Genomic DNA, 15,181 nt, shown 5'->3' with positions numbered 1-15,181 from the left:
CCTGGGCCTAGGATCCAGTTTGTAGTACTTCCTCAGATCCCCAGAATAAAAGAGGCACGGAGCAAGGGAGTAGTGTTCCCGGGGCGCCTCCTGCCATGCTGTACTGTTCACCGCATGCCGGGGTGCTGTATCACCCACTACTTCTCCAGGGAAACAGAGAGGTGCTGTCACCCGTCCCATGGCTCCAGGCCAGCAATGGCAGAAAGACCCTTTCTCTGAACTTCGTCACGTACAGTGGTAATGACCCTCACCCCGCCAGAGGGTTAGAGATGACAGGTGTAGCAGACCCGGTTCCCCACCTAGTGCACAGGCCTCTGGAGACAGCAGGCTAGTCCTAAGGCAGCCTGGTGGGTAGGAGGCTGAGAGAACAGTATGGACCAGAAGGGCTCCACTGCTCCAGCCTATCGCCACCATGGAGTGAGCCGGGCAGGGCACCGAGGCGAGGCCCCCGCTTGGTCCCCATTTTCTCGGGTCCTCGGGCTGCCAGAGGGAGGTACACACCCTCTTTAATCTTCACTTTCTCGACAGGGTCCTGGGAAGCCCTCTCCATGGTCGCTCTGACTGGTCATACTTGCCAGGGGCTTGGCAAAGCCACCACCTTCCAGCAGAGTGAAAGGCAGACACTGTGTGCTCCATGTCTCTCCAGGGCCTGCTTCCTGAGCTTCTGAGCACCTGCATCAGGCCGTTTGGAAAGAAAAGCGAGCCCAGGGGAGCAGAGCAGGACCATGCTCTTTCCAGCTGTGTTTGGTGAGAAATCATCTCCCACACTCGACATGCACACACTTGTACACGCCATGGCACCCAGTGGGAACCTGTGAAGTACAACGTGGAGGATGCCCAGCTATTCCTTCGGAGGCAGCTGGGTGGGTAAGCCAGGCCTGGGGAGAGGGGGTGTTCCCCAGAGGGCGGCGGCCAGAGGCAACATTCCTTTCACTTGAGGCAGCTGAGCCCAAGATCTCCGGATCCCCCTCCCCTGGGACTATGACATAACCAGGGGCGGGAGGCGCTCCACAAAAACAGACTGGTGTCCAGGCATCCCATCTGCAGAGGAAAGCCCTACCCTTCCCATCCATGTACAACCTGTTGGGTAGGCCCGAGCTCCAGGGTGGCCCAAATCTCCACAAGTCGCTGGCCCGAGACACTCCCAAGACAGTGATGTGATAGGATGTGTTTATATTTACATGGTACATTTTTAAAGCAACGGCTACATTGGTCATACATATTAGAAACCATAAAAAAAAGTTAAGAACTAAAATGTACATCATACACTTGTATATATATTTTTTACACAGAGGTAAAAAGGCTTATTATAAAAAAATCAATACAACAGGGTTTTTAACATACAAGGAAAGAATGGATCATGTCCCAGGCACTTTTAATCTGTTAATGTGAGCAAACAGCTTGAGTAGGGAATGGGGAGATGGTTGAGGGAAGCTTCCGAACAGAAAACCTTTTGGTTAATGTTTTGTTACCACCAATACAAAAATAAAATCTGAGTAATTTTCTCCAATGATTGACACTGGGGTGGCAAAGCTGACCGGAAAAGCACTACACACTGTTAAAACAGCTGCAGGGTGGCGCTTGGAGAGACGTATTTACATTAATGTCCCCATGGCCGTCTTTTGTCTTTGTGCCCTTAACCGCTGCCTTCACGAACCAAAAAGGATTTGCAGAGCTGACATTTGCGGGTGGGAAGGGGTGGTGGGAAGGATCACAACAGAGGTGACAAAGGTCGCTCCCACAGGGGTGTTCTGATTGAAATAAATAGGGGGCCCTTGAACGGAAGTCTAAGGACACACATTAGTGTTGTGCTTTGTAGAGAGGAGACCTTATAGAGACCCCGAGGGAGACCTCAGGTGGGAAGATGGCGTCTCCACAGCGTCCAGGGAAGGCTGCCCAGAGGACTTCACACTCCTTGCTCAGATGCAGACGGACGGCAGACCGGCAAGTCCCACCAGTCACTCCAATGCATGGCAACACTGCCAGCTAACACATAAGCACATTGGGCATGTAAGCCAAAGAGACGGGATGGGCTATGAGCCCAGGTGGGCTGAACGCCTTCCCAGGAGGGTTAAGCATGGCTAGCACTTTCCTTGAAGACGGATGTCCTGTGTGCAATAGAAAACGGAGAGGGGAAGCGAGGAGAGAGGGACAGGACAGGGGCATGCCTTGGGCTGGCAATGACCACAGAATGGCTGTGGCAGGAAGAACAGCCAGCAGTGACAGGCCTGCTGTCCCCCGTGGTCTCCACGAGGTTCTGATTGTACTATGCTAGGTATGGGTAACCACTTTTCACTTTTCCTTGTTCTTCAATAAGAAGATTTGGCTTTTCCTTGCAATATATTAGAAAAATACTCTTTCCCAGCTAATGAGCAGCCTCCTACGTGGCAAGGTCTCAGGTGGATCCGGTTGGTGGACCTAACCACCTGAGCACGCAAAGTGGCAAGTCTGGGTTTGGAGTTGCAGCAGAAAGACACTTAGGTATCAAAGGGTTTTTACATATGGCCTTGTTTTTTCCCAAGTAAAAACGTAGAACTTGGTGACACAAACTCGAGTCCAAAACGAAAATGAGCACGTAAACCCACAAACCAAAATGGGACCCACCACTCTTTAGATTGATCACGCCTAAAATCCAAGCCCCCATCCTGTTAATATAAAATAACCAATGGAGGAGGAAAAGAAGCTCCTACACTTTTATTCACTGAGACCGTCATGCGGCTCAACCGGAACTTTCTTCCAGGGCACTCGTTTGTGTTGGAATAGACTATTTGGCTCGTGAAACAACGAGCAAGATTTATTACTGTAATATTTACTCTTACTTTAATATTGCTAATTAAAGAAGTGGTGGTGACGCAACTATTAAACAAAAGTCCAGCTTTGGGGTTAGTAACCAGGGAGACTCATTGAAACCTGAAACTGCCCTTCTAGTCCTGGTCCAAGAAGATGCAATGCAATGCAGTTTAAGGAATTGTCCTGATTCTTACGAGTTAATCTGAAGTTAAGGCTCAATTCTCATTTTATGGGTGAATGTTTTGCATCAATGAACAATTTCGATAGATTTTTTTTTTTTTGCAGGGTGGGGGGAGGGGGTACACAGGGACAACAGAAAGTGAGGGACGTAAGAGAGAAACTGCAGCGTCGGGAAATTTGGCTTTAAAGAGTTGAAAGCGCTGTGTGGTAGTACACGTTTGTAAACCAGCTCACCTCCTATCCTTATTCACTGACTGCAGGTTACAATACTTCCGGAAGGGTCGCATCATTCAGACATTCGTTTTCCGCAGGAACCTGCTGCCGAGCTGAGAGGAAGATGCAGGTCTGAAAAACCCACCCCGACTCGGCGGTTCCCACCTCAGATGCCTCTTGAACTGGAAGAGGTAGGGAAGACAGGAGATGGAGACGTGGATAATAAGACAACTGGATTACAGAATGTTAAGAATACACCAGAGTCTGGGCCCAAGGTTCCTTTCCTTAGACGACTGTGTGATGGGTGTGTGTGTGTGGGTGGGTGGGTGGCGTCCGGAGCCGCGAGCCCCCCGGGCAGGTTCCCGGGGCTGGAATGGCGCCTCACGGTCCCGGCGGAGAACAAGAGCGCATCGAGAGACAGAGACAGTGACGACGACGATGCCAACGACAGGTTCCCTTGTGGTTGGGTGCGGTGGTGGTGGAGGAGGACGGGAGGGCAGCGCTGGGTCACGCAGCCGCTTTGTGCTTGCCCCCGCAGCACCTGCACAGCACGCCGCAGTGGTAGCAGGCCCGAAGGGGCAGGTAACAGCACATACAGGGGGCCAGGAAAGACAAGGCAATAAGAGCCATCCACCGGAGGCAAAACTTCTCGTCGCTGGTGTCGCACGAGCAGGGGTCTGTGTAGTCCCCCTCGGGGTCCGACATACAGTGATAGAGCATGCTGTCTGCGCACCACATACAGCTCACGCGGCGGATGCAAGTTCTCACGGAGTCGGGTGCGTCCTGACAGTGGCCCCTCCGGTTCTCCTCATGGTTGAACATGTCCCTGCAGTACACGCACCGTGAGCGTTCGCCGTCCTCCTTCCGCCGCCGGGACTTGCCCCGGGAGGGCTGCGTCTTGATCACGCTGCCCCCTCGTCCTTTGGGGTCATCGCCCAGGCCAAAGTCTGAGGAGTCCACGTAAGGGTAGTTGTAGTCGTGCTTTGGGACCTCGCCCTTGGCGAAGCGCACGTAGGAGTCCATGTCCTCCGAGGGGTCCGGGTACTTGGCCCTGACCGGTGCATGCCGGTAGTCTTCGTAGCCCGTCATCCAGATCTTCTCTCGGGGGTTGATGCGCACGATTTCCTCGTCGTCGTCCGGGAAGCTCACCTGGCGGTAGGGCCTCGGCATCGGCTGCGCCCGGGGAAGAAGGAGATCACATTTTACAGGAGTGGCCAACATTAACTGTCTCCCTTCCCAGTCCAAACGCACCTTTCACCGCCACTGAGCAGCTTGTTAGCTTTTTTGTTTTTTTTTTTTTTAAAGGAAACAAACAAACCTCAACAACAAAAAAAGCTTTTATTTATTGGAAAGGTAAACAGACAAATTTCTCATCAGCTGGTTTACTCCCTAAAAGCTGGTCACCCACGGGGTGGGCCAGGTTGAAACCAGGAATTCAGAACTCAGTCTGGTTGTCTCAGTAGAGTGGCAGGCACACCAGCAAGCCCAGTGCTTGAGTCATCTGCTGTCTCCCAGCTGGAGCAGTGAGCAGAATCAAGCACTCTGTGGGTACCTTTCCCTCTTTACCAAATGCTTGGATGCCCCTGCCCCTTCCAGACTCTGCCCAAAGAAACTGACCCATGCTGTAATGACTACACATCCTGTGGGCTTGTCAAAAACATATTTCAAGGTTTGAGTCTGTACCCCATTTACCAGGTTTGGATGTTCATGTAATAGGTTGAGACCAGCATCTCCACCACTCTCAGCAAGCATGCACAGCACCAGGGTCTGGTTAACAGCCAGAACAGGACCTGCCTCCCCAGAATGTTCTCCACTCCTCCAGGTACCTCCCGCTCCCCCAGAGTGCCAGCCATTCCCAACAGTAATACCAGTCACACTTGTCTGTTTTTCTAAGAGGCAGTGAAGGGGGTGGGAGAGGAAAGGGGAGAGGGGGAGAGAGGGATGGAGGGAGAGGAGAGAGAGAGAGAGAGAGGACACACAGAGCAAGCTGGCCCATTCCCCAGATGCCTCCAAGGGTGGGACGGGATGCGCTGGGGTTGCCTCCATGTCTCTATGTGGGTGATGTGGAGGCAATGACTTGAGCCATCCATCACCTGCTGCTGCCTCAGTGTTTGAAGGCACAAGAAGCTGGAGTCAGAAGCCAGAGCTGGAAACTCAACTGCTGAAGTCTGATGCCGGACTGGGGTGCCTGAACCACAAGGTCAAATGCCTGCCAGCTAGCCTGTTTCTGTATGCTATGTGCTCCTTCATGAGACTGGCTTTCTTTGCGTGCCATAAAGGGTAAGTGCTGCTTCATGAAAGTTCTGTGTGTATAGTTTGAGGACACTAGGTCACAATATTAAGGCGTCCTTCTCACTGCTGGTCATGTTCAATAGAACAGTAGAGGGCCGTTCAAGAAAAAAAGAGGGCTTAGTGGCTGGTAACACGGCTCAACAGGCTAATTCTCCACCTTCAAGCACTGGCATCCCCTATGGGTGCCGGTTCATGTCTTGGCTACTCCGTTTCTGATTCAGCTCTCTGCCTGTGGCCTAGGAAAGCAGTGGAGGATGGCCCAAATCCTTGGCATTCTGTATCCATGTGGGAACCAGTAGGAGGCTCCTGGCTCCTGATTGGCTCAACTCTGGCTGATGCAGTTACTAGGGAGTGAACTAGTAGACGGAAGGTCTTTCTTGCTGTCTCTCCTCTCTGTAAATCTATCTTTCAAATAAAATAGATAAAATCTTTTTTAACAAAATGTTCAGTCTGCAATCTGCTGGAGAGATCAGGAGCAAAGATGTGTGAAGGGGAGTAAAGATAAACTCTCCTATCTCCCCTGATCCCTGGGTTGTCATCTCACGCAACAGGAGCAGCCAGTCCCCGAACCACACCTCCTAGCCCTCCAATCCAAGTGGCCTCCTCGCCTGGTCGGATGAATGAGCCTTCTCTGCAGCTGATCAACTGTACCTCATCCAGGGCAGGAGGCACTGAGTAAATATTTACTGGAGAGATATGTGCAACCTTGCTTGCCCAGCGATCCCAGTGGTGGTAGGAAAGCGGTTTTGCTGTCTTGCAAGTCCTTCACAGGTAAGGTCTGTGAGGGGACTAGGAACATGGTTCTGCAGGAACCCGCTGTGGTCAGAAGCAGACTGACCACAGGGGACTGATGAGCAAGTCGCTGAGACCCAGTGGCCCTGGCTACTGAGCTGCATGGGCTCGTGCGAGAATGAAGAGAAGCCAACTGTGCAAGAGTCAGCTCAGAGCTCTAACGGTGTATAGGGAGCACTTGACACCTGCTACCATGGTGGGCATTAGAAGGTTGCCAGAGAACTCACACATGGTGAGAGATTTATCCACCGCCAGCCCATGGGCTCCTGCAGGACAGGGGCCACACTTCTTGCATTATACCCAAATTCTTGTCAGAATCTTCCTATCAGATGTTCCCAGCCTTTGGAACAATCATAGTCCTAGAGAAGTTCCAAACAAAGTGTGGGAGCTGATAATAGACTTTGCTAGTTTTTTTTTTTTTTAACGCTGCCAAGTAAGGAAAGCCAAAAAGTCCATCTCCAATGGTTACTACCATAATGCTATTTTAGAAAGAGAACATTTTGAAGCTAAAATATTAGCACACATAACAAAATACCTTTTAAAACAGAGTCCAAGAAATCTAGCTTTATGTCCAAAACAAACTCAACCCCTCCCCGCTGCCACCATGTCCCTTTGTTCTCATTTCAACAGCAGTCTAGTGACCACACCACCCCACACGGGCACCAGTCCATGTCCTGCAGTTTGGAAACCTGCTCTGCAAAGCAGAGTAAATATTCAGTAAATATTTGTTGAATTACCGAATTCCAAGCTTCCGTTGTATCCCTCTGAGCGAGACAAGGCCTGCAGCCTGTGATGCCAGCAGGTTGGAGTCAAATGCATGGTATTCTTTAGTATGGATCGTGGTGCTGTGATACCACACAAAGCCAGGAGGTCCCTGGGACACACAGGTGCAGTGCCCAGAGTAGTGGGGCACAGACTTGGGTTTCCAACTTGTTTCATCAGGTCCTATTCCATCTCCCCTAAGTCTCTGTTTCCTCACCTACCAGCTGGTGATGCTAGCCACCTGCCCATGTGGAGCCAATTTGTGAGGATCAAACCAGACAGCGGATTTGGCAGGCAGAAAATTCTGGGTAAGGTTGAGGCTACTGCCTTCAGAGTAAGACTGACAAACACAAAGGTATAAAACAAGAGACCTGGGCTCGAGGTGTGTGGCTCCACTCCAGAGACGGGGCCATGTGCCCTGAGCATGACAGGAGTGAGATGCTGCTCACCTGGTCGAGGTGATAATGGTCCGGGGGATACACGTCGTGGAGATGGCCCAGGGTGTAAATCCTCTGGTGTTCGCAGGATGTGGGGGAGGAGATTGTCCGTGTAGGTTGTTCCCTCTTCTGAGAGGAGTTCGAAGAACTGTCCGTAGCTGTCTGTGCAGAGCGGGGAGAGTTTGAGTGTTAATTAAAAAGCAGCAGCCACAACAAAGCCCCCTCGCCCCAACCCTGACACACATTATGCGAATGTTGTGGACTCCCTGGCTGTGGCATCTCAGACTTGTCGAGGCCTCGAGTTTCTGCTGGTCGTGGCAGGAGGGCCTCTGCAGGGCTGGCCTGTCCAAGCACAGCGTGGCCACCAGCCTCCAGCAAGCTGTGTTCAACAAGGGGGATTCCAGGGAGAGTTCCATGGCAAGGAGGGGAGATATGCATCACCAAAAGGAAAATCCAGATATTTAAGTGCATGGCTGCGGAAGTCTTTGAGCAGAGATAAAGATACCTCAGGGCCATAGTACTAGCTTTCCAGGAAGAAGTGTCATCATCTTTCAGGTGAGAGGTGAGTAAGCGTTTGTGGTCACATTAGACCAGCAGCAAGATGGGCAATTGCATGGCACAAAGGTCACCTCCAAGGAAGGGTGGAGCCTCTACTGCCCGTTCTCTTTTTCAGCAGTGAGGGCTGTTTTAATGGGCAGAGCACATGCAAATCCCATGGGCACAGGTGGTCTCCCGCACCGGATGTACCATCTTAGTGCCCCCTGAACCCAGTAAAGCAGGCCACCTTAAAAGTTTTTCTTAAATGTCAATACCAGGGCCCCACAAACAGATGGAAAGGATTGTCATCTTCATGGCTAGGTCTCCCAATTATGGCAAATCCATGGTCATCCCCACTGAACTGCTGTTTCATGTGCCCCCCGCCTCATTTGTGTCTCCATGTTTTACTTTTTTTGGGGGGGGGGAGGGTCATAGTTTCTTCTGGGAGTCAGGCCAAGTTGAAACAAATACACTTATAAAAATTCTGTTTTTACTCTGCTCCCCACTTCTGAAGTAATAATAATAGACTACAGGGATACAGAAGAAAGACAAGACCCTCTGATTTCCATTAGGCAGTACAGTCACTGCTGGTTTTTAAAACTTAGTGGAGCATGCAAACTCCCTCTGGAGACCCAACCCTCCCGGCTTTTCCTTTATTTTCATTATTCCATGCCTGATGCAGGATTTATGTTTGTTTCAGATCCGCCCAATCCACTCAACTAATTCTGACACTGACATAAGGTCTTCACCTGAAGCAGTAGAGAAAGGTCAGCAAAGCTGTTGTCTCCACCCTAAAGTCAAGAGCTAAGGCCTCCGGATGCTCTGGGCTGCCCCAGACCTATGAGCCACGTCTCCCTGGTTTGTCATCTGTGTGCATCTTCTGCTCCCTTGGGATTCCTTCTCTGTGCTAGCAGGCCACCTGAATGCCCGTCCTGCTCATGCCTTACCCTGGCTCACTCAGCCCTTTCCTTGGGAGCCCACCACCCGCCTGACACCATCACTCATACCAGCAGTCATTCTTGTGACTGCTTGGAGGTTGGGGGGGGGGGTCAGTTTCTCCCACACCAACGTGTCCAGTAGTACAGGTCTGTCTAATGTTGGGGTCCTGTCCTAAGAAGCCCACTCTCCTGCAGGTGTAAGCCAGGGCAGGGCTCACCAGTGAAACAGGGTCTCCTGTCACTTTTCTACCCTTTGCTTGGTTCACAAATCAAACAAAGAGCTGCTACTTGTCCCTGGGATCCAAGGAACTGAGAGACCAAGCTGATAACCTGGGCTTGTACTTCCTCTCAAACCAACTGCAAAGCCAAGAACTCCCCACAGCATCCAACTCTGTGAGTGCTCATAGCATTCTGGGATCCTGAGACAGTGCGACCCCTCAGTTCAGCTCTACCAGTCCATGTCACACAGAGACTCCACGCTGTGTGGGCTGCTGTGGTCACTGCTTGAGCTTGGACTGAGATGCAGGTCCTGGCTACAAAGCCGTGTGACATGCTGCCTCTCGAACTTGGGTGATCTCACTTCCTGTCCCAAAGTAACACAATCGTAACTTCTAGTAAGAAGGCACACCCTGCTTTATATGAATGGGGGAGGGTGATAAGAGGATGATGTCTTTACAACATCATCAGGAGGTTGCTAAAGACCTCAATAAATACCTTTTAAATGAGTAGATAAGGGCACTTCAACTGATTCCATTTCAAGGGTTAAATTCTTTTCTAACAACCATGTTACAGCTGACTGTTAGGCTGGGTGCCTGACCTGGTGAGCACTGTCATGGGCTCCCAGCAACCCGGTGAACTCAGCGGCAATGACCCCTGTCAGTCTTCATAGCACCCTAACTTCTGTGACCAAAGTCTGGGTTAACAACGTGTAGGAAGTCAATCCGGTATATGAAACACTCCCTGTTTCCCCATGTTCATCAGCTGAAGCACTGCCCTCTGATGCAGCCATCCTGCTTCTATAGCCTGCAACAGCCTCCTCTGCATGACCCAGGGCAGAGGACCCCAGACATTTGTCTGCAGGGGGGTGCCTGAGAGAAACCTGGCAGCACCTCCCAATCTAACGATAGGTTTGGACAGAGGCTGACTGCGAGACATCTGTCCACAGTGCGTCCCAGTCCAGGCCCCAGCCTGCCAAGTGCCGCTGTCCCGTGTTTGTCTGACTGATGGAAAACAGGTGCCATCACATGTAGAGGCTGGTTTCAGAGCTACACTGTCACCCAAATCCGGCAAAGCAACAAAGGAAAGGAGTGGACTATCAGGGCATCTCCAAGAAAGGCAAGAGGGGAACAAAGAATCCTCTCACCTCTCAGCTGGTTCTCCCTAACTCAGCTGTGGTTTCCATGGAGAGCAGAAGAAAGCAGTCTGCAGAGGCCTGCACACACACATGTGAGCAACCAGGTCTCCTCAGCACCTCTCTGTTGTCTGTGTGTGCAAACTGGTAAAAACGCCCACCTCACCCATCTGACAGCATCAACCTTCAACCACAAGACTCAGCAGTCAGTGTGTTCTCTGGCTCTGTGGTGGGCATCTCGAAACTGTTAGACTTTCAAACTTAATAACAAAAGGAGGGGGGCACTGTGGCACAGTGTGTAAAGCCACTATCTGCAACTCTGGCATACTATATTGGTGCTAGTTCAAGTCCTGGCTGCTGCACTTCTGGTTCAGCTCCCTGCTAAAGAACTTGGGGAAGCAGTGAAAGAGGTCCCCCTGCACTCATGTGGAAGAAGCTCCTGACTCTTGGATTCAGACTAGTCCAGCTCTGGCTGTTGCAGCCATGTGGGGAGTGAGCCAGAGGATGGAAGATGGATCCTTCTGTAAATCTGCCTTCCAAATAAATCAACTTAAACAACACACACAGCCTGTCTAGAGCAGAGGCCTTCTGCAACTTCACTATGCTTAGGACTCCACGTGAGCTCCTGTGAGAGGCAGCTTCAGCCACAGGCCTCATTACCCTAGGAACACGGCCTGAGCAAGCTTTTCTTTACTGTCACCCGGTGTGGGCAGTGAGGTTGTTACTGTCGACTTATAAGTGATGGTCTGCATAGTTCTTGCCACCTACAAAGGCACCTCCACAACCACAGTTTGGCTCTGATTCCATGTTAATGCCCATTATCAAACAGACTTGCAGCTAAAAGTGGAATATGAAGCACTAAACAGTAATGCCTTGGAGGGTAACACTACAAAGAACAGCGTCTTGGCTGAGGCAGATGAGACGTGAGCCCGCCTCTGCTAATTGTTAGGTGTGTGACTTTGGTCAAGTCAATCGCTAATGTGTTTTTACATCTCTAAGATGGAAATAAAAATCTTCCTCAGGAACACTAAAAAAAAAAAAAAAGTAAAATGACTTTGCCCCCCCCGCCCTTTTTTTTGAAAAAGGATTTACTTATTTGAAAGGCATAATGACAGCAAGAAACACAGAGAGCAAGATCTTTTATCCACTGGTTCACAGCCACCACAGCCAGGGCTGGGCCAAGCTGAAGCAGGAGCCCAGAACTCCACTCAGGTCTCTGCTGTGAGTGGCAGGCCTCAAGCAACACATTGGCAGAAGCTGGACTGCAAGTGTGAAGCAGAAGCTTGGACAGGGACATGGGTGTCCCACATGCTGGCTTAACCTGCTGGGGCCACAGTACCTTCCCTCCCATATACATTTCTAAACTGTGACTGTTGATATCTGGGAAAGTTACTGATTCTGTATGTTGATGCTGTATGACTGCATCAACTTCAAATAACTGGTCCAGTGATTCTTTAGATTTTTCTGAGTAAATTATTTCACCCACAAAGATAGCTTGGTCTCCTTTCCAACAGCAATTATTCATTAATTAGGAGACAGAGACAGAGAACTCCCACGTATAGCCTGCAAGGGCTGGGGATGGGCCTGGGCTGAAATGAGGAACCAGAAGTCACATCCAATCCTTCCACACAGGTGGCAGAAACCCAATCACATGAGCCATCACCGCTGGGTCTACATAACACTCACCCTGCTCCGTACCCACAGCTGGCCCTTCCTGTCACATCATGGAGAAGAGCCAGTGCCTTGTTTGTGGAGCCTGGCTTCTCATGACTCTATTACAGCCAACGCTTCCAGATGACCAGTGTGATGATAAAGTTCCACCAGTTGCCTGCTACCCCAGATTGCTAAGGGGTCTGAAAACAAGGTGACAGTTCTTCACCTTAATTAATATATAGATTACACACTTAGCTTTTCCAATAAGCCATCTTTGCATGCCTGGGATATACTCTGCTGGTCTCTTGTTTATTTTTCTTACTAATTTTTAATGTTAATTAACTTCTTACTTAGAAACTTGTCATCTAGATTCCTGAGTGAGTTAGGTCTCTATTTTTCTCTACTTGAGTTACCCTTGCCCTGTTTTGTGTCAGGGTTATGCAAGTCTTGTAAACGAAGTCAGGCAGCTTCCTACTTTTTTTCTATACTTTGGAATAACATTTATAACATGGAAATTACATGTCTTAACAACTCAAGGTGGACTGCATTTTAAGGGGCTTCTCTGAATACATTTCAACTTGTCTATAACAACTCACCTATCTTGAATGACAGGCTAACAAGCCTGCTGCAACCTGGCTTGGAGAAGTCTAACAGGGCAGGGAGCTAAGACTTTGGTAAGAAAGACACAGAAACGGGAGGGGAAGGGCCAGAGGAAGGACCAGGCTCAGAGCTACCAGTGAATATCCGAGAAATATCTTCAGAAAAAAATAAGTTTCCAGTGGCAGCGGCTGGATGCTGCAGCCATACGGGCATGTTGCGCTTGGTGAGTACTCAGATATTTCCTAAAACTCCCTAGGATTTATTTGAAAAGCATAAAGGGGGAAGGGGGAGAGAAATGCTTTCCACCTGCTGGTTCACTTTTCCTCCAGCCAGGGCTGGTCCAGGGTGAAGCTGGGAGCCAGGAACTCTTGAGTTTTGTGATGTGGGTGGCAGGAACCCCTGACCTGCTGCCTTTCCAGGGTGTGTGTTAGTAGGGAGCTGGGATCAGGAGTAGGCCCAGGACTAGGCACTCTGCAATGGAGGTGAGTGTCCTAACCACAGCACCAAATGTCCATCCCGATTCTCCAGAATTTAACAGCACACAAGAGGAAAACCAAGCACTTATGCTGCTATCTACCAACTCCCAGGATGCATTAGTACAGAGTTGGACTGGAAGTGGAGGAGTGAGGACTCAAAGTGACACTTGGATATATGATGGAAGTGTCCCAAGTGGCAGCTTTACTTACGTACTACAAGCCCCCTTGTGTGTGTGTGTGTGTGTGTGTGTGTGTGTGTGTGTGTTTGATCAATCTGCTTCCACTTGGGCTGAGCATGCCTCTCTAAGGTTGTTGGTTCAGCTTATCTGGATGAGCTGCCAAGCCTTTTGGTCAATCCTTTCTTCTTCTCCAGGCAGGAAACGGAGGGGCATTTTGTCAATCGGTTTTTGGGAACAGGTTGCTCTGACATACCTGTCCTACAGGCCTACATTGGCCCCAGCTATCTTCCTCCAGGACTCATCCTCTCTAAGATCAACAGGGCAACTGCATGTGAAATCTGCTCATGAGGAACATTTTCTCATGGAGAAAACAAGGAGGGGTTTGTAAAGGTTCATATTTATACCTTTTGAAGTTAGGTGACATTTGGCTAGAGAAGGTAAGGACTCTAATAATAAAAACTTGGGGCTCGTTTTCAGTGGAAGGACCGAGGGATTGGGAGCAGAAAGACAGGGATTCAGATAACTCTGAGCAGGTATTCCGCAGGGATTAGTAAAACAGAGGAACAGTCATTTACTGTTCACAATGTAAAAAGAGGAAATGACCTACTCGGACGTGTAAATATAGACAAACCCAAGTGGAGGGCAAGGGCCTTCGGCTTACCGGAATTGAGAGCTTCTCAAAGCTTTTATTCAGAACCATAGACATCTAACTGCTGTAATTTAGCCATTGTAGGCATTACAGGCTGAATCAAAAGATCCTCTTCTTACCATGTAATGTGAGCTTGATAATTATGGTCATTCAGAAGATAAAGGAACCCCCTCCATCTTCTGAGACTTTCTCCGTCAGCCCATCCACTGTTGGGTCTCAGCCAACAGCTGTTGTGGGATGCATCGCTCCCTTGTGTCTTAATGCTATGCATCTGCTTCCCTAGCTAAACTTTGCACAAGTAGTTAACATCTTCAAACCATTTTTTACTTCCTCCTCTGCCACATGCAGGCTATCCCTATCTCTTGGTTCCAGAGGAAAAGGCCACAACCAACATTTTCATCAGCTGGTCTTCCAAAGTGAGCCTGGGCTTTGAGGCAGCACAGGGAACATTTACCTAATGGAAGTCGAGCTGCAGAGAGAAGCAGGTGCATTAGCCACAAAGTCCCTGGTTTAGGTGGCTCTTCTGTAATTGATGGAATCCATGTATTGAACATGTAAAATTTCCTGCAATTTACTGCTTCCGTAAAAGGCAGCAAGCAAGTTTGGGGCACTAGTTCCCTTCATCTCTCTCGAGTCATGGTGCCCCCCTCAGCTGGAAAAGCTTCAGGATGTACTGACAGAGTGTTTGTGAGGCCCGAATGCAGTGATGTGTGAAAGTGCCATGATGCTTGGCACATCTGTATTCCGTATCAGAGAGCATGAGTTCCAGTCTCAGCTCCATTCCTGGTTCCAGCTTCCTGTTAACATACAGCCTGGGAGGTGATGGAGATGACTCAAGCAGTTGGCTCTCTGCCATCCACTCTGGGGCATCCAGAATGCATGCCCAGCTCTTGGTTGTGGCCTGCTCCAGCCCTGGCCATGGTGGGCATTTGGGGGAATGGAGCATGCTTTCTCTGTATCTCTCAGGTGAATAAAAAAATTGGAAGTGTGGTGCTAAATGTCAAGGACAAAGATGGCTCCCCCACTTCAGTCTCCTTCCTCTTGTATAACCAGTGAACACAGACTCACAGCAAACATGTTCACAACAAACTAATACCATAACAGAATCAAGTTTAGCATCCAGGTCTTTCCTCAGATTCCACTCTTCAGAGCACTTCTTCCTTTTCCAGGTTCATGCCACCCTTGGATCTTAGGAGACAGCGCTGATGGCTAATAACGGGGTTCCTAGTCCCACCACTCAGGTGGGGAGATTCAGATTGAATTTCTGGCTCTCAGCTTCGAATCTGGCTCAGCCCCAAGCCATCTGAGGCATCCAAGGAGTGAGGCAAAACA

General features: G+C 49.8%; 1 protein-coding gene across 2 annotated transcripts in view; it reads right to left on the bottom strand.

The window, feature by feature from the left end:
• Positions 1 to 1,160: 1,160 nt before the first annotated feature.
• Positions 1,161 to 15,181, bottom strand: part of SPRED2 (sprouty related EVH1 domain containing 2) — a 117,444-nt gene continuing 103,423 nt past the window's right edge. For both annotated transcript variants that reach the window (XM_040993312.1, XM_040993313.1), the window contains exons 5-6: positions 7,479 to 7,628; positions 1,161 to 4,356 (exon numbers count right to left, since the gene is read on the bottom strand). In XM_040993312.1, the coding sequence (XP_040849246.1) occupies positions 3,691 to 4,356; positions 7,479 to 7,628 (816 nt within the window). In that variant the 3' untranslated portion in view covers positions 1,161 to 3,690. The remainder of the gene's footprint in view (positions 4,357 to 7,478; positions 7,629 to 15,181) is intronic.

Source organism: Ochotona curzoniae, unplaced genomic scaffold (genome assembly GCF_017591425.1).
Source record: "Ochotona curzoniae isolate NIBS_2020 unplaced genomic scaffold, NIBS_Ocur_1.0 contig_883, whole genome shotgun sequence".
NCBI lineage: Eukaryota > Metazoa > Chordata > Mammalia > Lagomorpha > Ochotonidae > Ochotona > Ochotona curzoniae.
The sequence above is the reverse complement of the archived record's forward strand: the minus strand, read 5'-3'. Positions and strand labels throughout refer to the sequence as shown.